At 36.0% G+C, this 25,153-nt stretch overlaps 1 protein-coding gene across 4 annotated transcripts in view; it reads left to right on the plus strand.

Annotated features, from left to right (window-relative positions):
- LOC145460287 (protein unc-13 homolog B-like) overlaps nucleotides 1-24,711 on the plus strand; it is a 47,994-nt gene extending 23,283 nt beyond the window's left edge. For all 4 annotated transcript variants that reach the window (XM_081445043.1, XM_081445052.1, XM_081445060.1 and 1 more), the window contains 30 exons: nucleotides 852-890; nucleotides 1,068-1,170; nucleotides 2,448-2,489; nucleotides 2,850-2,977; nucleotides 4,427-4,542; nucleotides 4,785-4,847; nucleotides 4,965-5,065; nucleotides 5,178-5,328; nucleotides 5,776-5,844; nucleotides 6,275-6,364; nucleotides 6,569-6,622; nucleotides 7,136-7,338; nucleotides 7,460-7,545; nucleotides 7,745-7,806; nucleotides 8,108-8,178; nucleotides 8,466-8,562; nucleotides 8,735-8,803; nucleotides 9,093-9,167; nucleotides 11,006-11,164; nucleotides 11,805-11,893; nucleotides 12,615-12,668; nucleotides 13,061-13,168; nucleotides 18,993-19,047; nucleotides 19,286-19,354; nucleotides 19,658-19,744; nucleotides 19,991-20,138; nucleotides 20,510-20,605; nucleotides 20,753-20,788; nucleotides 21,960-22,083; nucleotides 22,257-24,711. In XM_081445043.1, the coding sequence (XP_081301169.1) occupies nucleotides 852-890; nucleotides 1,068-1,170; nucleotides 2,448-2,489; nucleotides 2,850-2,977; nucleotides 4,427-4,542; nucleotides 4,785-4,847; nucleotides 4,965-5,065; nucleotides 5,178-5,328; nucleotides 5,776-5,844; nucleotides 6,275-6,364; nucleotides 6,569-6,622; nucleotides 7,136-7,338; nucleotides 7,460-7,545; nucleotides 7,745-7,806; nucleotides 8,108-8,178; nucleotides 8,466-8,562; nucleotides 8,735-8,803; nucleotides 9,093-9,167; nucleotides 11,006-11,164; nucleotides 11,805-11,893; nucleotides 12,615-12,668; nucleotides 13,061-13,168; nucleotides 18,993-19,047; nucleotides 19,286-19,354; nucleotides 19,658-19,744; nucleotides 19,991-20,138; nucleotides 20,510-20,605; nucleotides 20,753-20,788; nucleotides 21,960-22,083; nucleotides 22,257-22,539 (2,927 nt within the window). In that variant the 3' untranslated portion in view covers nucleotides 22,540-24,711. The remainder of the gene's footprint in view (nucleotides 1-851; nucleotides 891-1,067; nucleotides 1,171-2,447; nucleotides 2,490-2,849; nucleotides 2,978-4,426; nucleotides 4,543-4,784; nucleotides 4,848-4,964; nucleotides 5,066-5,177; nucleotides 5,329-5,775; nucleotides 5,845-6,274; nucleotides 6,365-6,568; nucleotides 6,623-7,135; nucleotides 7,339-7,459; nucleotides 7,546-7,744; nucleotides 7,807-8,107; nucleotides 8,179-8,465; nucleotides 8,563-8,734; nucleotides 8,804-9,092; nucleotides 9,168-11,005; nucleotides 11,165-11,804; nucleotides 11,894-12,614; nucleotides 12,669-13,060; nucleotides 13,169-18,992; nucleotides 19,048-19,285; nucleotides 19,355-19,657; nucleotides 19,745-19,990; nucleotides 20,139-20,509; nucleotides 20,606-20,752; nucleotides 20,789-21,959; nucleotides 22,084-22,256) is intronic.
- The last annotated feature ends 442 nt before the right edge of the window (nucleotides 24,712-25,153 follow it).

Genomic DNA, 25,153 nt, shown 5'->3' on the forward strand with positions numbered 1-25,153 from the left:
CAAAAAAGCGCGGCATTGGTTGCAAATAGCCGTAAATCATTTAATACAGTGAAACCTCTATTAAGCGGACACCCTCGGAACCTTCCCAAGTGTCCGCTTATTAGAGGGTGTCTGCTTAATAAAGGTTTATAACAATTGCACCATGTTTGTTAACAATTAACATTCAACGGTTCCTCTGTACTGTAATAAAATTCCAGGTTGTTAACAAGGCTATCCAGAGTTCAAGTTCATCAGCTTTCATTACCTAATGCCCTTTCCTTACAGCAATGATAATACGGGTACATTTAATCGACTATTTCAAGGACGTAATCCAATGCCACAGTGTCAATTCAGTCCGGTGTCCGCTTAATAGAGGTTTTTAACAATAGAAATTAGCCAAATACAATTTACTTTAGTGTCCACGTCTACTTAATAGAGATGTCTGCTGAATAGAAGTTCATTATAAAGGGAAATATAGCACTTTAATTTCAGGACCAGGCTAAGTGTCCGCTTAATAGAGGTTTTCTGCTTAATAGGGGGTCCGCTTAATAGAGGTTTCACTGTATACTGTACGAGCACTTTGCAACTTATATGCTGGTAAGCGGCACTCGTATACATGGTGCAGTTCACATCTTATGTAAGCCACATATAAATGGCCTTATTGTTTGAATAACTTAAGAGTTCCAAAAAGTGTAATAGCTTTTTTTTAAAAAATAACTGATGTGCAAGAATTGGTACGTAGATGTTGCAGTATTATTGGAACAATTTGGGGAACAGTACAGTGTAACTTATACTACAATACATTTTTCTATTTAGTATTTATATTATTATCCAACCTAACACGTTATTCTATTCATATTTTTCATTCCTAGTTGTGAGTGCACAAGGACTTATTGCAAAAGATAAAACAGGTTTGTCGTCTTTGAGAATTCAGGTCTCATTGAAAGTGATAAAGCGTCTCTGGTTGATTGTTGGTTAATGACTTAATAAATGTCTGGTTGGTTTTTAGAGAAGTTAGCACTGAGTTCTTATCTGACTATCAATATGTGTATTTAATGTGTTCTCATTTGTACTTAACATTCCTTCAGGCACAAGTGACCCTTATGTGACAGTTCAGATTGGCAGAACAAAGAAAAGAACTAAGACCATACCTCATGAGCTGAACCCAGAGTGGAATGAAACCTTTCCATTGTGAGTATGATTTTAAGAATTCAGGGTTGGTGGTGTAAAAAAATGTTTAAAGTTATGAGCAGGAAGAGGAAAGATGCATATTCTATCAGTTTTTGTTGCGGAGCGAGCGTAGTGAGCGAGCAGCAACATAAACAGGATTTAAGAAGAATATGTAAAAGGGGATCCAAATTCTCGAATTCAACGCTTTTTACCAGAATGCATCGCATTTAACCAGAATGCACTGTGCCACTTTTTACCAGAGTGCGTTGCGCCACGAACTACAGGGGGACGCCTTTTGGCGTGGATTCCAGTGAGAGAGATTAGTGGTTGTGTTTTGCTCTGATTTTCCTGTAAAACGATGTGAAGGAGATTGTGCCTGCTTTCACAACTCTTGCTTTTGTTCTTAATGCATGCAGTATGTGAAAGTTTGTAAATCTGGACGATTAATTGTGACATCTTAATTTTAAACTTAGTATGTCATTTCTTAGCAGTCTTGCCTACTTGGCCGAATTCTTAAATGAAGAGAAATCGTCGCTCCTAAAGCTCACAGAATAATTAAAACAAAAGAAAACCGTAGAACACGCTAATTTCATATATGCTGCGATCTATTTCTTTTCATCCAAACATGAATTTAAGCTAAAGCTTTAGCATTTTCACACATTGTGATGGACGCGTCCTCGACACAGTCTGTCAACATTCTTGAGACATTTAATGCGTATCAATACAGAATTTATAAGTTAGATTTCTACTCCTACAACTTCCATATCTTTCGATTTTCGAGATCTGGTAAAGGGGAGATTGATGTGTATCTTTTCATGTTCAAACATGGGTCAGATCACTATATGCCTTTTTGTCCCGATCCCTTGTCACACCTCGCCATCCATATGTCATCATGCATGAAGTTGTAGATGAATCATTGCGTAAAATATGTCACTATCAATAGAATGTGCCGCAGCATTATTATCTTTTAGATACCCTAGTATTATTGTCAAACACATTCCTGAACACAGATCCAACATTCTTGCAACTGAGCTATTGTAGGGTTGCATGAACACTGTAAAATTACATAAGTAAAAGTTTGATTTTAAACTACACACCTACCCAAGTACCCATCTCTCCTCTTCCTTCCCATAATATGCTAACTGGAAGCTAGAGATATCAAGGAGATTTGATTGTAGTGTAAAGGTATACTTCCAGGATGAAGTGAGATGCCTACATGTCCTTTTTCTGAAAGAACAACTGTGCCAATGCAAACAGTGTTTTGATTCATTGCATCATTCTTTTTTCCTCTTGGACAGTGAGTGTCACAACTCATCTGATAGAATCAAAGTGCGGGTTTGGTGAGTATTATCAAAATAGGTAATAGTTAATTTATGGTTACTTTATGAAATCAAAAGAATACTTTATTAAAAAATGTACAACACTGCTGTCTAACTGAGGGCAATAAACAGTAGCTAAACTGAAATATTGCAAAATACTTTGACCTGCTTAAAAGCAATAAGCCTTATTTTACTGCAACTCAGTGGAAACGGAATGTTATTTGGAGCATTAATTTAATGAGGCAAATGAGTTTCCACAGCATTTTCATGAACTTTCTGTTACTGCAACCTTTATAGAAACACAAAAGATGTAAAAATAGAGCAATATTTTCCTGACATGATGTAAACAGGAGTTCTTGTCTTTGTATTATTTCATGGCAGGGATGAAGATGATGATATCAAAGCCAGAGTAAGATCAAAACTGATCAGAGAGCCTGATGACTTCCTTGGGCAGACAATCATTGAAGTGCGGACACTCAGTGGAGAGATGGATGTGTGGTACAATCTGGGTATGCTATAGTGTTGTTTAAGTGTCAGCTGGTGAAAGCTAAAAGCTAAATGAAGACTTTCGTGCAAAAGGGGCGTATATAGCATTTTGGGCCGATTTTTATTTTTTGCAGGATCAAGCTAATTTTTGACTGACTTGTTTTGACATGAAAAGCATTGTTGTGTAATTGTTTTTGTTGATTTGCATTTCATTTTTGAGAAATAACGTATGCAAAAAAACTCAGTTTTCCGAGTGGCATGTTTTGGAGTGAATCCTTTGAAGGTGGATCTTGACGTGGCTCGAACTTAAACGGTTACTTTAAGCAGCTTCGACAGCATGGTTTTTTTTTAAATAGGTGTTTTGATTTTTGAAAGAAGTAGAGAAATAGACCAGAAAAAAAAATCAACCGACCTCGTATCGAACCGGTGTCATGACAAAACAAACTCGAATGCCCTAACGAAGCAACAGTAAGAGAATAGTGTAATAATTATTATATGAATAATAAAACTAGTGGCAAATGCCACACCTCGGTGGCTTCATTGTTTAGCTAAACAAAAGGTTTCTTTTGTTTTTTGCTCAACAAAAGATCTCCAAAAGATACCCTTGGAACACTGAGTTTTTTTGCATACGTTATTTCTCGAAAACGAAGCGCAAATCAACAAAAACAATTATGTAACGATGCTTTTCATGTCAAAACAAGTCAGTCTGCCAAAAATTAGCTTGATCCTGCAGAAAATAAAGTTGGCCTAAAAAGCTATATATGCCCTTTTTGCACGAAAGCCTTAAAATATAAAGTTTCACTTTGACTAACTTACTCACAGTGTCCAAACATCTCATGGTGTCAGTACCATGAAGTACATGTTAGTAATAATATATATTAGGAGTAATGTTACTTTCCCATGATACATTAACCATTACGCCACTGCAGCTACCACATCTGTTGTAAAAGCCCACCATCAAATATGTTTTCAGTCGACTTCCAATAACTCAAACCCTCACTAACATAAACCCCCTTCAAACTCAAACCAAAGTCAATTTCCCCTGGATTTCTGTCATACAGTTACTGTTAGTAATTTTAGCCTCAGTAACTCAAACCCTTGATAACTCGAACCTCCCGCTAACTCGAAGCAATTTTCATTTCGCTTCAGATCATTTTCACATAATTTTAGTCTCGATAACTCAAACCATGTTTGTCAATACGTGACAGCTCAAAACAAATAGTGCTTGAGCTCAAACCACATTGGAACTATTTCTCATAAAAGTAAATCACAGGTTGAACTCTGTAGCAGTAGCCTGATGTTGTTCTCTTTGGCTGCATAGTTTGCAGTACATGGACTTCTTCTGCTGCTTTGCTTTGCTTCCTTTTGTTTCCCAAATTATGTTTATAAATACATGTTGATTTATACAGTAATTTAGAAATACAGTATGTTGTACGTTGTTCCACTAATGGTAGCATGTTTGTTTTCTCCAGAAAAGAGAACAGACAGGTCAGCTGTGTCTGGTGCAATACGTCTTAGAATACGTATTGAGATCAAAGGAGAAGAGAAGGTTGTGCCATATCATCAACAGTACACCTGTCTTCATGAGGTGATTATCAGAAACAATACGTATCATTAATTAACTTTCCTTATTTACCATAAAAGCTCTTTCTCATACTAGTCTATAGCTTTAACTTTTGAGAATTTTATCCTCAACTTGCAAGTGTGGTTACCCAAAACAATTTTTGGACTGGAATATTAAGTTAGCCCAGTTTTTAGCTTTGATATTTATGACTAATTTTGATCTGACAGTGTGCAGTAATTATTGAAAATTATTTAATTTTCTTGTAGAATGTCTTCCATTTTCTGTGTGAAAAGAACAATGGTCAAGTTCCTCTTCCGTGTTCTAGTTCAGTAAGTTCTTGGGATTTTAGTTTACAAATTTACAAATGTTTATGATACAAATTGCAACGTTTTAAATTTCTTTTAATTCATTTAAATATATTCTGTGTTCTTGTTAATTTGTTACAGAGAGAAGATCCATGGAAAGTGTTTTTTCCTCAACCAGCTCTTGAAATAGTGAATGAGTTTGCCATGCGATATGGAATTGAAAGTATCTACCAAGCAATGACGTAAGTCCATGTCTGGTCTGACTTAATCACTCCTTTAATCAGGAAACAACCTCATTTCGCATGTCACTAGTTAATATGTTTGTTAACATTGATTTGTTTTTTCTGTTTTCAGTCACTTGTCCTGTCTTACAGCGTGTTACATGTGTCCCGGTGTCCCTGCCGTCATCAGCAGTTTGCTTGCAAACATAAATGCTTTCTTTTCTCACACCACGACAAACTCTGCCACGTCTGCTTCACACAGATTCACCTCAACAAACTTTGGGGTAAGAATATGGTGTATGAGGTGGCCTTGTTTGTCAAATTAAGCAGGATTAAGTGGTGTATCTGATTGTGCTGTGCCTATGTTTATTCCCTACAAGCTACAACTAAGTAGTACTTTCTAGAAGCCCTGTGTAGTGCTGGGCTGTCATTAATGAAACAAGTTTTGACTCACCTGTAGCCTTCATCTTCATACCTGTAACAAACCTGTCACTTTATGGGAGAACTGTTTCAACCATGTACAGCCAAGTTCACTGGTAATATCACATGCTCAGCTACAACAGGTGCTATGGGTTACGGCCCTGTAGTGATGTGTAACCTGGGAAAAAACCAGCACAGCATGAAATTAAGCCATTATACATGACACTTGAATTCACTATAGAGGACAATTAATGCTAACTTCCAACTGTGCTGAAAAAAGTGGTTCACAGGTGTAAACCTTGTTTTTCCAGAGTGAAAAGTTTGTGAAGATCGTGGATCATCTTTACAACACATTGAGAATTGACATTGCCAATTACCGGGTAAGGTTTTGCAACTTTTTTTGTTTTAATTTGTTGGATTTACTAATAATAGGTCTGTAGTGTGTCCTTTCCAAGACTCAACAAGAGAGTGTGTTCGGGAAAACAAGAAGGACGTACATGGTAGTCATGACTGTTGTTAATAGCCAACTAGTCAGACTTCCACCAGTCACGATTGTTAATAAGTTCATGTCCAGTTTGCAATATATTGTGTTCTTTCAAATTATTAGCATGTGCCCAGTGGTAAATTATTGTCAGTAATGCATTGGTAACTAAACTAGACACAGTCAATATGCAAACATTAGGCAACATATAATAATAGTTGATTCTATTTATCTGTCACCCTCTGTGGAAAACATGCACCAATATCTAATAATAGTCATTTATCATGATAATGTTATTGTGACTTGTGATTCTTTTGATTGGATTTTAGACAAACTTTCCATCATCTAGTGCTGAGAAACTTGTTGATTTAAAGTCCTCAGTTGATCTGTTAACAAGTGTCACCTTTTTCAGAATGAAGGTTTGTCTAGTAATTTTATGTCCAATGACATTTTGCTGTTCAGTATTAAATTAAAATAATTTTAAATGTCAGATCCAGTTCAGACATCTTGCTTCTGCTTTGCCCAATCTCAATCTAGGAGTGTAGTACTCTAAGGGATGCACCATGCATACAATTTTCTAACTTTTTACCGGACTTTCTGACTCTCCTCATAAATTTTTTTAGGTCCTTGGTCAGCGACCCACCAGGACAGCAGAAATTGTGCGTGAATGTGTTAAGGTTAGTGCTAGTTGCTATGGCAACTTGATTCAATAGTAGAAGACAAACTCAATGGTGTGGTCAGTAATAATTCCTGTGGTTAGGGTGAAATAAGTGCTTACTAATAGTTATTCAAGTATCAAATCAGGGGTTCCCTTGAGGGTTGGAAAATGAGATTCTATTAGTATGTAACTGTAAAAATTGCCTTCTTTACTAATTACTTTGAGTGTAACACATCAGACTCAGGATTTATCTTTTTAAGGGTTTTATACAGTCATGTACACCTGTAAGTACAAAACAAGTACAAAAATACACAATGCTTATCTTACTTTCAATTGTTTATTAATTATTGTAACTATACCTGTTAAGTAAACAATGAAACAAAATAAAAGAAATTAAAGAAGAAATAGATTAGAACTACTTTGGACATTGAATGTACTTGTAAGTTTAAGTTTAGTTATTAAGATTGGAACCAGATATCTTTGTTGTAGCTGAGATCATCCTAACTATCTCTTTATTCCATCTTTGTTACAGAACTGCATGAAAGGAAGCTATGCATACCTCTATGCAAACTGTGCAGAGTTGTATGACAGAGAGCTTGCTTCAGAGAGCACCTCTTTGGACCGAAATGGTATACCAGCTGGCCCTAAGAACCTGGATTTCTGGCCAAAACTGATTTCACTGGTTGTGTCAGTGATCGAGGAAGATAAGAGTATCTATACGCAAGTTCTCAACCAGTATGTACCACTTTTATAGTATAATTATACTGAAATACAAGACAAAGTCTGAGTGTAGTCAGAAAAACTTATGCCAGTTTGTGATCTGTGATGTTTAAACCTGTTCCAATGTTTCACACAGGTTTCCAACTGAACTGAATGTGGGAGAAGTCAGTGCACAGGTGTTTTGGAACATGTTTTGTTCTGATCTCCAGGAGATGTTGAAAGGTATTGCAGCTTTTCAATTTATAAGTGAACCATAAATTGCTTTAAGCAAAAACTGGACTAAAGACAACTTAGAACATTCTGGACTAGTTTCTTTTAGGTCTCTTTGCATAAGTATAAGTTTTTTCTTATGTTTTTGTACTATTTTGTGTGGCAAATAAAATAAATAAATAAATTTAATTCTTGAATGTGTAATTTTCAGAACACAACATTCGACAACAGTCTCGATGGAGTAGTGCTGATTATATGAACCTTCACTTCAAGGTATAAAATTTATTTACGATGATGCCTGTGTGTTTAACATGTTTGATTATTTTTTTAACCAAAAGACTTTCTTTATCAAAGATAGGCAAAACCTTCAATATGTTCTTAATTTTGTTTCAAGTTTAAACTGATGTCCTAGTGAAGCACCTGTTCCAAATTTCCAAATCTTGAAATTGAAACTTTTCAGGACGTATTCCCCCTATTTACAGTCAGCTGGAAAAATCAAAAGTTAATTGAATGCTAGTTGAAAGAAATTCTTGTCATTAAATTGTAATAATACCATCAACCATCTTTTTTATAGGTCAAGTGGTTTTACAGTGAGTTTGTCAGTCATTGTCCAGAACACAAAGGCAAAGTGCCAGAATATCCCAGGTAATGTTTAAATAAGACTGCATTGTGAGCGTCAATAATACAGTTACAGTGAACCTAACTGATAAGCTGTAAATGTTAGACACCTACTAGCATGATCACAAGTGTTTTGAAGTGGAAGTTTTTAAAACAGTTTGATTTTTATTTTCTTTTATAGTCATTGTACCAATATTACTATTTAGCATAAGAGGCACAGTGCCTGCAGGGAGCTATAATGCCTGTATGGTACTACTAGAATAATTATAATGAGTTCATTAATTTTGTTGGTGTGGTTTGTTTTTGTCTTGTAGCTGGTTTGAGCCATTTGTTTCACAGTGGCTGACTGAGAATGATGAAGTCTCAATGGAATTTATGATTGGAGCACTTGAAAGAGACAAGCGAGATGGGGTATGTCAAAGTGTCAATTTGAAAGTTAATTTATTATTATGTATTAATTAATTTCTTCCTTTTTTGGGGGAAAAGTGTCTTGACCAATTTTGAAGGTAAGCTATCCTATAAAAGAATGTTTTGTAATGTTTAAAATTATTTAATTTTCATTTCTATTACATGTATTTTGCAGTTTCCTACCAGTTCTCCACACACTTTGTTCTCAAACTCAGTGGTTGACATTTTCTGCTCACTGAACCAGGTAAGAATTTGCTCTGATTATCCTCCATTTTGGCTCTCTGGTATTCGATGTGAGTTTTGCAATTTCAGCTCACACAATAAGAACTCCTAAGGGAAGAAAAGAATGTTTTATTCTTGAATGTCTAGTGTCACAATTCTATTTGCATCGACACTGTTGCTCTGTTTTTTGCTTGATGTGTTACTGTAACATACATTCCACATAATATATTTTCATGACTGATGATATTTGTATTGTTTTGGCATATAGAGAATCATTTAGCTTATTAGTTGTTATAATTGTTACATTTCAGAGCTTTGAGATTGTCCGAAAACTTGACTGTCCTGATCCAGAAATTCAAACTCGCTATCTAATCAAGTTTACTGTGGTAAGTCTGAAAGACATGTCACTTTTCACAACGAGAAAACCTTTCTGTCTTCTTCCCTAGTTTGTGAGAACATGGCATACTATGAGAACACAAACCATTTGCTAGTGTGCCCACTGCCTTTTTGAGGTCTTCCAAACTTTGAATAGTATTTCTATAACTTGATAGGTGCATAAAGAAAATTTTTTGTATTTCTCTTGGAAAATCCCAAGAAAAGGAGGAACAAGAATCACTTTGTTATTGCAATATTATTATCAAAATATTTAGTCTCTTTGAATTACATCTACTCAGCAGCTTCTGTGTTTCTGCAGCCTTATAGAAATATTGTTTCACAAATAACTTAGTGAGAGGTGTATTGTAAATCTTGATGTAAAGTCATAATATATTGTGAGATCAGGCAGGAGGTTGTTTGCCAATGTCACTAACAGTTGAGTCATTCAATGTACCCTTTCGCCTGCCTACTTCTTTTGCTGTGTGATCTATAGATTTGAAAGTGCTTATTATAAATTGATTACATGTATAAGACTAATTTATTATCTAGATATGTGTCAGACCAAAATGTGGACCCCTCCATCTGGACCCCTTTTGGACCCCTTTTTGACCCCCTTCTGGACCTCCTTCTGGACCCCCTTCTGGACCCCCATCTGGACCCCTTCTGAATCCCAATCTGGACCCTTTGGACCCCAATCTGGACCCCTATTTTTCTTCAAGAAAATATGGGCTCCCAATTTACATTAGATGAAAATGAAATCTACTTAATCAGTGAAGTGAAGGACAAATGCAAAGAATGAATCAATTTACATAGTGTTGTGCCTAAAATAACAATTTCAAGGAAAGAATAGTAAAAAAAGTAAAAGTACAGTATTTCTTGGTGTTACAACTGGGCCATCATCTCTTGACCTTGAGTGCTGACTAATTTTCTCTGACCTTGAAAATGGAGGCTTTTCAGTTTTATCTGTTATTTCAGTGCAAATTGAGACCTATACTGGCATAATAAAAATATTAACATTGCAAACCAAGGTAGGATAGGTGCATGGTGGCAAGTAAGCAGAAAACACGAGAATCAAAAAATTACAATGTTAACACAGAGGATTATTTTCTTGTATTTAATGATAATGATGTTTCATCTGAAACATGTCTTGTTGATATGTAAATATGAATTTCAAACCCTCCGTAAAGAAAGTCTTCATTATTATTATTATTATTGTTGTTGTTGTTGTTATTGTTATTGTTATTGTTATTGTTATTATAAACACATTGTGTGGTTTCTGAAAGCTGTATATGGTAGGTATGATGAACGTTCCAAACAAGATGGTGGCCATTTAGATAGGAAAATTTCTCTGTCGGAGCTAAATCTATGGAAAGAAAAACACAGTTTTGTGCTACAACCAGGCCGATAATGAATGGCAGTTGCCATTCAATAATTCTAGAAAACACCCACCTCAATTTTCTTCTTTACATGGTCAAGGAAAAAAATGGTTAGCAGTGCTTTCAGAAAGAGATGATGACGCATTCGGGGCTTTGCAGTTCTTTCCGCGCAGTTGTCATTATTCCAGTCACAATGCTGCTTCACTAATTAAGTAGACTTCATTGTCTTATGTTCTAAGTTTAATCATTTAAATCAGAAGCACATATTTTCTAGAAGAAAAATAGGGTTCCAGAAGGTGGTCCTGATGGGGTTGCAGAAGGGTGTCCACATGAGGGTCCAGATGGGGTCCAAAAGGAGTCCAATACGGGGTCCAGATGTAGGGGTCCACGTTTTGTACTGACCCTCTAGATATTGCATGTACTGTAAGCAGTGCCAATAAAATTGAACTCTTTTTTGTAAAATAATTTTGCAGACTGTGCAGAATGTCTTGCTTCAGTATGCTGAGAAAATCATTAAAGAATTTAGTATTTGGTGTGATCAGGGAAAAACAGCATGTATTCTAATGAACAACATACAACAGCTGCGAGTTCAGCTGGAGAAGCTTTATGAAACAATGGGTGGAGGAGAAAAGGTACTGTAGCTTTTGTTTACAGCTTATTTATTGAGTTTACTAATGTAAAGAAACAGGGGCCAACAAATTAAAGAATCTCAACTTGATTGAGCAACTTCTATTTGGAAGACTTTCATCACTGCGCCATTAAGTAACCAGATCTAAACTATTAAATAAATTTTGTTGTGTAGGAGTGGCTTGTTAACTGCTTTTCCAAATATTTCATCCATGCTGGTCTATGAGAAACGTCATTAAAAGTTATTGTAAAGCAAAGCAACCAATATGCTTACTTTAGCTTAGCTTGTATATTGCACTTATCAAGCAATGTTGTAGATTGACCTGCTGTTAAAGGCTTAATCATCTGGGCCAGGTTGATCAAAAACTGGTTAGCGCTAACCCAGGATTAAAAGTTAACAGAAGCATTTATTTAATAATTTTTCTTTTGTAGAAATGTTTTTCTCTGCTCATGTTTTGTGTAGTTTGAGATTATTCAAACTCAAAATAGAAGGACAAACAATATAAACACAAACTCTCAATGAAAAGTTACAAAACTCAAATCAAAATTCTGGCTAAACCTGGATTAGCCTAATTGGTTTTTGAACAACCTGGTCTGACCTGATGTTTTGAAGTTTTAGCAAACAACAACATTTTTTTTGCACAGCTTTCCCCAGAGTGTAGTGAAGTGTTCAAGGAGCTACAAGTCAAACTGAATCTCACTCTGGATGAATTGTGTGTTGTATTTGTTCAAAGGTGAGCAGTTATTTTTCACATTGATGACTGGTATCAAGTTTAAACAATTATATTATACAGGGTGGAAATATGACAAGAGACATACAGCAACACTCTGTCAACTTGTTGGTCTGATTGTGCTATCAGTCCAACATTCAATGCACTACAGTAACTATAGGGGGATCTGTAAGTACAAGTATACATACCTTCTGCTGACTGACCACATCCTCTGTTCCATTTCATGGCAATTGTAAACATTTTATAAGACATTCATTAATCCACATGTATGTTTATAACCTGAAAACCCTCAGTTGATGGGTAAGGTAATAAAATAATTAAAAATGCAAAATAAAGTTTTCTCTAAGTTTTTTTTTTCTATTCAAACCGAGGCTTCCTCTATGGCTGTTAGTATGATGTATGGTATCCCACAGATAGTATCTTTAAAATTGTATGGTATGTGTGGTCCTTGGGGCTAATTAGTTACTGTTTTACAAAATAATATGTGGTTTTCCCCACAGGAGTAAAAGTGACTTTGTTAAGGGTATTGAGCCATTTGTGTGAGACCCTATTTGTTTGGCCCCTACAAAAACCTGGTGTAGATGGGAGTATAATTGGACTAAATCTAAGTGGTCATTGAACACATTTGTTGCATAATAATACTGCTATGAAGTTAAGTTGTAAATAGATCCAATGATATTTGGAACACCTAGTACTAATTATCTCTCTTTCACTGTTCTTACAGCCTTGATTCTACAATACAAGAAAGTGTCAAGGGTGTTGGAAACTTGCTCTTCAAGTAAGTAAAACCAAAATTATTCTACAGTTGCATTATTTTTTCTTTTCTAGTTCTAGATTTTGTGGATTGGTGGCTTCTTGTTGGATTTTGTCCCCATGAACCCAGTTGTCCTGTCTGTTTCATTCAATTCCTCTACTAGTACTATTGAGTGATTTTTGTTTCTGTATAAATGTCTTTAGTTGACAAAACAGTAACAGAATTTAACTACAATATTAGAGTACTGTAGGCCCACTCTGCGCAACCCCTCCTTCTTTATCTGGGTTTGGAAACATCAAGATGGGGCTGATTAAATAGACCGGCTACTCTTGAACTGCTTTTGTGCGTAGTGGATTTCTATTTTAAAACTAATTAGCCAGCTACGTTTTCTAACTTACTCTGCAATTTTTTTCCAGGATTAAAAGCACTGGCAGCTTTAATCCTGTAATGCTGAGTAGTAAAGAAGCTATTCAGAATGACTCAGAGACAATACTTCAACCACTGCTAGGAATTCTTGAAGGAAGGTGAGCTAACCGAGTGACTTATTGCTTACTCATAACAGATAGATAATGACAACGATAACAATAACGGTAACAATAACGATAATAATATGTATGAAAAAATTACTTGATTCTGATTGGCTGAGAGCAGTACAGTTCAAGTGTAACACCAGTACAAAAAGTGTAACACTAGTGGAGAAAATGAAACACCAGTGCAAATTACACATCGTGATTCTGGATTATGATTGGCTGAAAGACAATAGCAAATTTTTTAAGCCAATAATATCACATAAAATGGTGACGAAAATTTTGTGTGGAAACCTGGATAAAAGTTTTCTCAAATGAGAAAAAATGGCTTCAAGAAAGATCTTCTGGCACTTCCTCCATGTGAATTTTTTCATGGTTATATTATTAATAAGTAATCATACGGTTTTGTTCAATTTGGAATTAACGTGCACTTGGGAGTTTTTCAAAAAGCTAAAATTGCGCTTGCCGAAGCAGCTGGTGCAATTTCAGCTTTTTGAAAAACTCACTCATGCAAATTAATTCCGTGATTACCTATTCTAATAATAATAGTAATAATAATAATAATAATAATAATAATAATAATAATAATAATAATAATAATAATTATGGATGATCTAAAGCTTTACGCCAGAAGTGAGTGCCAACTGGACTCACTGATACAATCAGTGAGAATATTCAGCAATGACATCGGTATGAAATTTGCTTCAAGTATGCTTAGACTGTGGGAACGTTCCTGGGTGGATGACCAAGGGAAGAACTGTCCTTATAATGAAAGACCCAGAGAAAGGCACAGTGGCAGGAAATTACCGCCCCATAACCTGTTTACCTGTAATGGGAAGTTGCTAACAGGGATAATATCTGACAAGCTCTACGAATTCCTGGATACTGAGAGCGTACTACCGGATGAGCAGAAAAGTTGTAGGAAAGGCTCCCAAGGAACCAATGACCAGCTCTTTATTGATAAAATGGTCCTACGAGAGGCCAAATCAAGAAAGAAGAATCTTGCAATGGGCTGGATTGATTATAAGAAGGCTTACGATATGATACCGCATTCCTGGATTCTTGAATGTCTAGAACTATTTGGTGCAGCTCAAAATGTTAAGACCTTACTGGAAAATTCCATGAATGGCTGGCAAACGGAACTTACATCAAACGGAGAAAGTCTTGGAAGTGTCTCCATCAAAAGGGGCATCTTCCAGGGTGATTCCCTATCCCCCCTCCTTTTTGTGGTCTCCATGATTCCGCTGTCCCTAGTTCTCAGAAAGTGCGAAGCGGGATACACATATGCCAACAAGACAAAGGTCAATCACCTTCTCTTTATGGATGATCTAAAGCTTTACGCCAGAAGTGAGTGCCAACTGGATTCACTGATACAATCAGTGAGAATATTCAGCAATGACATCGGTATGAAATTTGGCATTGAGAAGTGTGCTGTCTTGGTCATAAAACGTGACAAACTGGCACAGACAGAAGGCATAACACTACCAGATTACACTACAATAAGAGCAATGGAAGAAAGCGAAGGGTACAAGTATCTAGGAGTGCTTGAGGCCAGCGACATGCTTCATGACCAAATGAAGGACAAAATCAGGAAAGAATACTTATGACGCATTAAAAAAGTTGCCCGCTCGAAGTTGAACAGTGGAAACTTGATACAAGCCATAAACACCTGGGCAGTGTCACTCGTTAGATATGCAGGAGGAATACTTGAATGGAGGAAACAAGAACTTCGGGACCTAGATCGCAGAACAAGAAAATTGCTAACCATGAATGGAGGGTTCCATCCACGGGACTGCGTGGCACGACTTTATGTGCCAAGGAAGGACGGAGGGAGAGGTTTGATATCCGTAGAGGATTGTGTCAATCAAGCAAAGGTATCGCTAGAATGTTATGTCCAAACAAGCGAGGAAGAACTATTAAAAGCCATCAGGAGGGATGGGGATGCGAATAGAGAAACAGCTGCCAACTTTAAAGCGAGGAGAAGAACTGAAAATATTCAAGACTGGAAAGAAAAGCCGTTATATGGACAGTTTGCAAGACAGGGTGAAGAACAAAGAAGTGAGGAAACATGGACCTGGTTAAAAGAAGGAAAGCTCAAGAGAGAAACAGAAGCTCTTATCATTGCTGCACAAGATCAAGCAATACGAACAAACTATATTAAAACGATGGTTGACAAGTCACAGAATGACCCGAAATGTAGAATCTGTAAGCAGAGTAACGAGACCATTAGCCATATTGTAAGTTCGTGCTTGAAACTGGCACAAAAAGAATACAAAAGGAGACATGATAACGTGGCTAGAGCAATCCATTGGGACCTGTCAGGAAAATGTGGGTTTGAACGAAAGGAGAGATGGTATGACCATGTTCCAGACAGTGTGCTTGAAAATGAGGATTACAAACTTCTATGGGACTTCAGTGTGCGAACAGACCATGAAATAGGGGCTAGGAGACCAGATTTGGTGATCATTGACAAGAGAGACAAGAGCTGTCAGATTATAGATGTGGCAATTCCAGAGGATAATGGGGTGAGAGAGAAGGAAGATGAAAAAGTTGAAAAGTATCAAGATCTAGCAAGAGAAGTTCGAAAAATGTGGGGTGTGAGGACAAAGGTTATTCCAGTGGTAGTGGGAACATTGGGATCAATACCACTGAGATTGAAGGACAATCTGAGAGCCATTGAGGTGGGCATTCCTGTTGGACTGATCCAGAGATGTGCATTGTTGGGGTTGGCAAGAATTCTTAGAAAGGTGCTGGAGATGTAGAAAGAAGAGAAAAAGTAAACAAGGGGTGTTTCTTGGCTTCCCTAGGCAACTTGTTGTTGCCCGGAGCCAATGACGAAACCAGCTTCAATATCATCAATAGCTGTGTGAATCTTTAATAATAATAATAATAATAATAATAATAATAATAATAATAATAATAATAATAATAATAATAATAATAATAATAATAATGTGATTTGATGAAAAACAAACTTTACTGAGTACTTTTGAAATAACAATAATAATTTTTTTTAATAATAATGAGTAGTGTTTATTGTGACAAAAACTAGAGCTAAGCTTTACAAAATGCTATAATATTTACATAATTTGATGTCTGTTAAACCTGTAAAACATGTTTCCGTATCTAATCATATCATGGTTACTACAACTAATACTAATACTACTATCATCATCATAACATTAATTAACATATTCCATACAAATTCCATACAATAATAATAATAATAATAATAATAATAATAATAATAATTTTTTTTTAAAAATTTTACAATTTTTGCAATTAGAGGAGTGTTTATTGTGACAAAAACGAGAGCTAAGCTTTACAAAATGCTATAATATTTACATAATTTGATGTCTGTTAAACCTGTAAAACATGTTTCCATATCTAATCATATCATGGTTACTACAACTAATACTAATACTACTATCATCATCATAACATTAATTAACATATTCCATACAAATTCCATACAATAATAATAATAATAATAATAATAATAATAATTTTTTTAAAAAAAATTTACAATTTTTGCAATTAGAGGAGTGTTTATTGTGACAAAAACGAGAGCTAAGCTTTACAAAATGCTATAATATTTACATAATTTGATGTCTGTTAAACCTGTAAAACATGTTTCCGTATCTAATCATGATATCATGGTTACTACAGCTAATACTAATACTACTATCATTATCATAACATTAATTAACATATTCCGTACAAATTGGTATATACAAGGTAAAAGTAAGTAACAGAAATAAACTATTAAAACCTAATTCAACAGTGTTTACATAATGGCTCCCTCCTGGGTTTCAACGTCAATATCGGTATATTACGAGGTAAAAGTAAATAAAAGAAATAAACTATTAAAATCTATTTCAACAGTGTTTACATAATGGCTCCCTCCTGGATTTCAACGTCACTATCAATGTTCTTAAAGTCACAAAAGGCTTTCCTTCTAGCTCTTGAACCTCTTAGGCAGATTAGTGTGGATCTTAGTAAAGCGAAGGATGTCCTTGCTCTTATCCAGGAGATTGTTTTAGCATAATGTTCTCCTTTCTTGATGGAGATCAGCTGCGCCAGTCTGGAATGGTATTGCAAGCACTCGTTTCCCATGCCGCCTGTTGACGTGAAAATAAGGGGTGTAAAAGTTCCTTGTTCGATATCCAAAACCCTCCTTGCGTAAAGGCGCTTCTTCTCGTTCTCATGATTGTGGTATATCTGTTGGAGCTCTATGTCTCTATACGAATCAGCATTAGGGTGACAAACCCTCACGTCAAAGAATGCTGATCGTTGGTTCTCCCAGAACCCGCGCGCATGAATATCTAATCTCGCATCTGGAGCTCGATTAGAACCTCTTCCCAGCTGTTCACCCGAGATGTCTTGCAGGACAGGCTCAATCTCAACCTCGGTACAAACCATATTCAGAAGTTCGGCTTCTAAGTCCCTCAGCTCATTGTGATGTTGGGTAACGAACCCACCTCTCTTGCATATCATTGCGTGGTCCACTGTAAAAGCATCACCGCATACACAGGTGGAGGGGATATCATCAACCGGCCAATCGTAGCGTAGTTTGATTGCATCGCAGAACTCTCTCTTATTTAGATTGAAACCCATTTCACGAAGGGGGAGTACCGTCAGCCAAACAGATGACCCTTTTTCCGCAGCAAGGTCAAGTGCCCGTTGGACTTTCTGTGGGGCTACCCCTCTGATATGCTCTGGCCTGTCTTGGAGCACCGTTGCTCTCTCACTCCTCATTGCCGGTTGTAGTGGCTTGACCAAAGAATCATCCAGCATCTGATGGGATTGAGCCACGATCTGTTGGACCAGCGGGATGGTAACTTTGACGGAGGAGGATTGCTCAAGATTTGCGTCAAGACATGGGTTTGTCATGCCAAGCCCCCCTAGACGGACTGGCAGTGCTAGAATGTCCCTGTCCAGCCGAGTGCACCTATGCTCCGTAATTGCAGGGATGAGCACCTTAGATATGGCATTCTCCAAAGGCTCCAATAATTCTTGAATATCAGGCAAAGTTCTCAAAAAATAGGTCCATCGGTGCTTGAGGCCAAAGGTGTAAGCAGCATAACACGCTTGAGACTGAGAAAGAGCAAACTCTGCCAGCTTGGTAATCTCGCTGACCCAGTTGGTCACCTTCTCGCTAACGTATTCCCCTAGATATTCCCGTGAACCTATCACTGCACCCAGATGTTTTTGTCCCTCTACTGTCACATTGATAGCCGTGTCCTTGAACACTTCTTTCACGCTTGCCTCTTTATCTGGCTTTGAGATAATAATAATAATAATAATAATAATAATAATAATAATAATAATAATAATAATAATAATAATAATAATAATGTCAAGATTCAAGTTATGCAAATGTAATCGTATCACTTTAGACTTGGTTTAAGCGAATGTTGTAAGATTAGTCAGGCGTCACCAGCCCATGCATGGTTGGGACTGGGAACTGTTTTCAAAATATTATGGGATGTGTTGTGTTGAGAAGAGTACATGGCGAGTGAGATCGATCGAGTTCTGTCATCTGTATCAGTGAGTTTAGCTGATTAAAACCCATTGTTTGTTTTTGGACTGAAATCAAGTTGTGAGTATATTGTCAGAGGAAACATTTCCGACAATAATAATAATAATAATAATAATAATAATAATAATAATAATTATAATAATTTAATAACTTCTAGAGCACTATTTACATTTACTGATCAACAGCCCTTTACAACTTAAAATATTAGAGTAAATAGAGTAAGAGTAAATAATAAGAGTAAATTTTGTAACTTATTTTTACTGGTTTGTTCATCTGCAGCTTGGAACTTTTTTACAATGCTTGTGAGAAAACTGTATTAAAGAGATTGCTTAAGGTGAGTTAACTTTCAATTGCTTATTCCACAATGTGCAATCTGAAACAACCCATTCTCTTGTAAAGACTTTCATGAGATGAAAGAGCCAATTTTACTTTTATTTTGAAGTCCAGTAAGTTGTAAGTACTAGAAAAGTCAATTTTCATGATTGCCCATCTTTTTCCGTTTTTAAATCATGTTGTTTAAGCTGGAAATAATAGGATCAACATATTTTATTAACAACTGAATTCGCTCATAGGAACTGTGGAAGATTGTGATGTTGAACATTGAGAAGATTGTTGTTTTACCACCTTTACCTGATATCAAGGTACTATTAGATAAATAGCTGCTCTATAAGTAAACAATAGCCTCCATTTTGTGCAAAAGCATGCTTGGATATTTGTCTGTGGACGTTATCTGCTCTAATAACCTAGTGAACCAGTTTTGTATTCTCCAGTTTTACATGGGGAATCTCTAGGATGATTTGAACTCTTATAATGAGGTTTCTATTTTGATCTACATGTACTGGGATTTAGGAACACTTGATGTTAGTTTAAAATAACATTTCACCTTGACATTCCTGGCTCCCCTTGCTAGTACATGTAATTAAGAGTATTTTGTTACATTTCAGGAAATGGGAGGAATAACTGGATCCGATTCCAGAAACATGAGTGTAAAGCAGTGCTATGTGCTGGAATCTGCTCTTGTAAGAATAAAGGTAAGCTTGGAGTAAATTAGGCTCCTGTGCAGATGTTCTTATGGCTTGTCATGCACTCCTCCCCAACGAATGTGGGGAAGAGAAAAAGATGTCCAACATGTCCAAATGACATCTGCATAAGAGGGTAGGAGCAAATCTGTAATGGAGATGAATTTCAAACTCTGACTAATTTGAAACAGAGAAGGGGCCATACGTTAATTTAATTTGTAATTAAAAATACTTATTTTATTATTTTTGTTTTTCAAGGACTACTTCCATGCTTCTGGTAAAGGGCTGAAGAAGACATATTTGGACAAGTGTGCATATTTGCAGTCTCTCAAATCAGCATTGTCACTGTACACACAGACCACTGACTCACTTATTAAAGAATTTGTAAAGAGTCAGACTTCACAAGGTAAGTCTTGTCACCGATGAACATCAGGGTATAGTATCTGCTACAGGTAAATAAAAATGAAGGGCATTAATGAATAAGGATGAAAAGGAAGGAAGGAAGAAAGGAAGGAAGCAACAAGCAAGGAAGTAAAGAAGGGGAAGGGATGGTGTGAGAAAACATAAAAGCATACCAAGTTTATGAACAAAGTAAGTTCTGAAGAAAGAAGAGAAGGTTGAACAAACCAACACAACAGCAACAACAAGAACAACAACAATAGAAAAAAATATGCACACTTGAGAATTGCTCATAATGTTTATTAAGGACCAAACCAATCATGTTTCAGTGTTTGTCCTTACAAGCATCTCTAATAAATAATTCCTGGGCATTTTTAGAGGATCCAGGAGTTGATGACCCAGTGGGGGAGGTGTCAGTACAAGTGGATCTCTTCACCCACCCAGGGACAGGAGAACACAAGGTTACAGTCAAAGGTATTGAGATAATTTTACTGAATGACATACTCACATAATATGACATGTGACAATCCCTCAAATGTGCATAATCTTCCATTTATTGCGTGGCAACTAAATTCTTCTGATCAGTGATGTTTTTTTCTTCATTATTTTGTCACATTGCAGTTGTTGCTGCCAAGGACTTAAGATGGCAATCACCTGGTTAGTAATTAGTGAATAAAACAGTGTTTCTATTGCAGGGGTTCCCAACAAGCGAATTTGTTACAATTTATTTGAACCTGTAATGGGAATGAATTAGCCACAAACATTTGGTGGTCAAATTAGCAAACATGTTAAAAACAATTTCCCACATAGTGGAAAATCTATATTATCTGTTCCGCTATTCCAGGAGAAGAATTGTCTAAACTTCTGTTTCCTAGAAAGTTCTCTGCCAAGAGCTACCAGCCAGCAAGTACACAGCCAAAGTTTACACACATTACATCCACCAGTTAAATAAAGTGGGCATTGTTTACGCACCAAATTTCACCAATGGGATGTGGGTCGGTTCAGCAGTCAATGATGAGTTGTCCGCAGCTCTTAAACAATTTGTAGTGTTTATGTGCAATTGTGCTGCCCATTTTTGTTTCCAGATAACACTGAGCCTCTCAACATCTTTCCTATGTAAAGATGAACCTCCTATGGAACACATCTGTTGATGTGCCCCTGCTATTGCAGACATTCCTTTTGTCTTGCCGCACAATCTTTTTAAATTGATAAACAAGTAACTGACAAACAATCTCTCTACCAAGAGAAGATTGTGTGATTCTTGTGACCCAGTATCTTTAGGAAATAGGGATTGTGTGATATCTGTATCACAGCACAGGGAGTACACAATCTTGTTGAATAGGAAGAGAGTAAATAAAGGAATGAAAAGAACGAATGGTTTACCTTTGTCTCCTGTTGTTATTTCTTACGCGACCGTACAGAGAAAACCGCTGCTTACAAGTCCTGCATAACACTGTAGTGGTACTTAAACTCGTACCTAGGCCTTTTCACACTCTGCAAAAAATTTTTTTGCTTTACATAACATTGACCTTGTCAATGTTATATGTAAAGGCAAAAAAATATTGTTTTTTGCAGAGTGTGAAAAGGTCTAGGTACTAGTTTAGCGCTACAGTGTTAAGCAGGACTTGTAAGTAGTGGTTTTCTCTGTAAGGTCGTGTAAGAAATAACAACAGGAGACAAAGGTAAACTATTCGTTCTTTTCATTCCTTTATTTACTCTCTTCCTATTCAGCAAGATTGTGTGCTCCCTGTGATCACAGACTTCAAACAGCGTGAATATCTAGTAGAGACAAAAAAAGATATTAACGTTCTCCCAATTTTGTTTTTAGGGATGTTCCGTCCTTTTGTGGAAGTGAACATTGTGGGCCCCAACCTCAATGGAAAGCGACGCAAAAATTCCACCAGATCAAAGAACAACAACTGGTCTCCAACATACAATGAAACATTTGTCTTGTAAGTTACAAATTTCACTACTTTCTATTATCTGTCTAGATCAATTTCAACCTGAAGCATTTGTTTACACTTTCAGTCCCAAGTTCAAAATTGCTACTCTCCTTTCTCCTTACTTAGAAACAATGAGCTGAGTTTTTCATAATCAGTTTGTTTGGTTGTTTGTTTGTTCTCAGCATCTTAAGCAATGAAGGTGACCTGGAATCTTATGAGCTTCATATATGTGTCAAGGACTACTGCTTTGCACGATCAGACAACCTTGTAGGCATGACAGTGCTGCATTTGAAGAACATTGCGGAGATGGGGTCATGTGCGTGCACTCCAGCTCTTGGTCGTTACATCCAAATGGACCCCAAAGGTTGGACCATACTGAAGATCCTTTCACAAAGAATGAATGATGAAGTTGCCCGTGAGTTTGTCTTCCTCAAAAATAACAGCAGATCTGAGGGATTTGACTAGTTGAACTATCATCACATTGTGATAACTTATCTTGGGATATTTATTTAATATATTCTGACCACGACAAACAATGTTTTGAGAAATATATGCTAAGCTTCTCCGATTCTGCCATTTCTGTGTCAATGGAAGAATTTGTTAAATAAAATATTGCTTGTTAATGCATGCTTAGTTCTGTAAATTAATATATAACTGAAGAAAAGAAAAAAAAGATTAGGACGAGTTAATTTATGGGACTTTGTCATAAATGATTCTTGTAGACCATCATGATGCAAATGAAAAGTTTGGTGCATTATTTTGAAAGTAAACAAATGAATACTGTACAGCACTGAGTTTTGAAAAAGAGAAAATTTGTTAAAACAATATGCACCATAAAGTGTTTAAGTAAGTCTAAATGCTTCTGACAGATCTTGTCTCATGTTACAAGGAGGTTTGTTAATTTGCCTTTATGTTTTTCGAATTTTCACTAGAAGACAAAATGTTTCCAGAATATGGAATAACCTGAGAATCATGAAATTTGTTTTTTTTTTTTCTGGTGTTCTGTTTTGCTATCGGAATCATTTTGCAAAAACACCTTTGAATGAAAAGGAAAGAAAAACATTGATATAACTTTACTTGACATAGAGCTGAGCTGTTTTGTTCGTAAAACTTTTCAATATCTTTCTGTTTCCTAAAATACACAAGTTTACATGTATATATCAAATTTAATGAAACACTTAATGCATAGTGTCAGGAATGTATGACCAATGTACACTTCTGTAGAAGTCTTATAAAATAGCTGTTTCTAATTTATTAGAGGCCAGTTAGGATAGTGTTAATTCAATAACATTTACAAGTTCCATGGTCACTTAGTTTGAATACCTAAATGATATAATTATACTAAATGTTAGTTATCATGATATTATTAGAACATTGTTAGTATTAATAATTATTGTATGTCGACTTTTGTATTTAAATATAATCATGTACTTTACACAAGCATGTGGTACTTTGAATTCACATGTGGTCTGGGGCCATATTTGCATTCCCTATTTAACAACTGGACTTAATTATGAGCCTGCATTTGATGCAAGCAGTTAGTTAACAAGGCAGAGCCAAGTTGACCATCACCTAGAGAATTATTTGTAGCAAATAGTGAAATAAGATAATATGTTTTAGTATATATGCTTTAACAAAGAGTAATCAGGAACCTACAATTTTGGATAATTTGAAATCAACCCAACAATGCATGTCCCTTTCAAAGGGACATGCATAAAGTGTGTCAGCAAATAGTCAATGATTAGATGATCAATCAAATTTGACTGTGTATTTGCAAATTATAAAGAGAACATTCATTTAGGAGATGTTTCCATATATTTCCATAAGGAACGCCATTTAAAACTTTGGTATGTTGAAATGATCACTATGATTAAAATGCTCTATAAATTTTGGACTTTTTGTTGAATGCAACAAAGTTAACCCTGTAGAACTGAGCACTTAAGTCACTGGTAATGTTCTTTGAATTTTTGTAACACTTTCCAAATGACATAAAAATGACATACCAGACCAACTGTGTAACAAAAAATGTTTATCAAATTCTCCCAAGATGAATTGACATAGGGTATGATTGATGGAAATGAGAATGAATTTGACCTTAAAGATATCTGGGGTTGCAGGGTGAACTAGCAATACGTAAGGGTTTCGAGATCTTCTCGTAGCATGGAAACTGTGATTTGAACTAACCTCTGATAGTTCTTATTGTATTTTGGCATCATAAGTTTGCTGTGTATGTCATGGTCTTCACAGTTAAACTGAATATACATAGCATCTGAGGGCTGGGCCCATCAGTGGATTGCAGTTAGCGCTAGAGACTACTGGTGCAAATTTCTTGTATTTCTTGTCTGGTCCATATCTGCTGGGAGAGAGTACTAAAAAAATTGGTTAACTAGCTGTAGTTGAGTAGTCTGTCCTGTAAATAATAGTAAAAAGAGACTGTGATGATGAATCACAGAATCACATTTGTTTTTGGCATCAGATCAAATTTCAATTATATGTGCTGATACAACTAAGGGGAATTTTTTCACTGTATGCTGGCTTTTGACTGAAGTATCATTTACTCTTATAGGAAAGTACACATTATAATGTCTGTGCAGTTTTCAATAAAAATGTTAATAAATGATTGCATGATTTTGAGAAGCTCTAGACTCGGTGATATAATAGGAACAAATTTAAATGAAACTAAATGGGAAGTAAGGGTCATAGCTTCAATGCCAAGGTTAGTAATGAATATTTACTTTATTGTAACACTTTGGCTGTGTGTTCTGGGTACGTCAGCTTCAATCTGCATACTCTTCCATAAAATGTAGTTCATTCCAGATAGTTTTGGACATGTACACTGTATTTCAGTTTTACAGAAGTACATTATTTTTGATAAAACAAAAAGTGAATAAAGGAAAGTAAAAACCAAACTGACTAGTTGCCCCATCCTTTGCTAACTCGACACTGAGCTGTCCTCAACTGCAATGGCCAATCCCCTCTATGAGATGCCCCTGTAGGGAATCGTGTTAGTTGTATTCATGTTAAAAAAAAAGACCTTTGGTGCCCTGTATACAAAGCCCAATTTGATATCTGATTGTGT

This window comes from Orbicella franksi, chromosome 1 (genome assembly GCF_964199315.1).
Source record: "Orbicella franksi chromosome 1, jaOrbFran1.1, whole genome shotgun sequence".
In the NCBI taxonomy this organism is placed as follows: domain Eukaryota; kingdom Metazoa; phylum Cnidaria; class Anthozoa; order Scleractinia; family Merulinidae; genus Orbicella; species Orbicella franksi.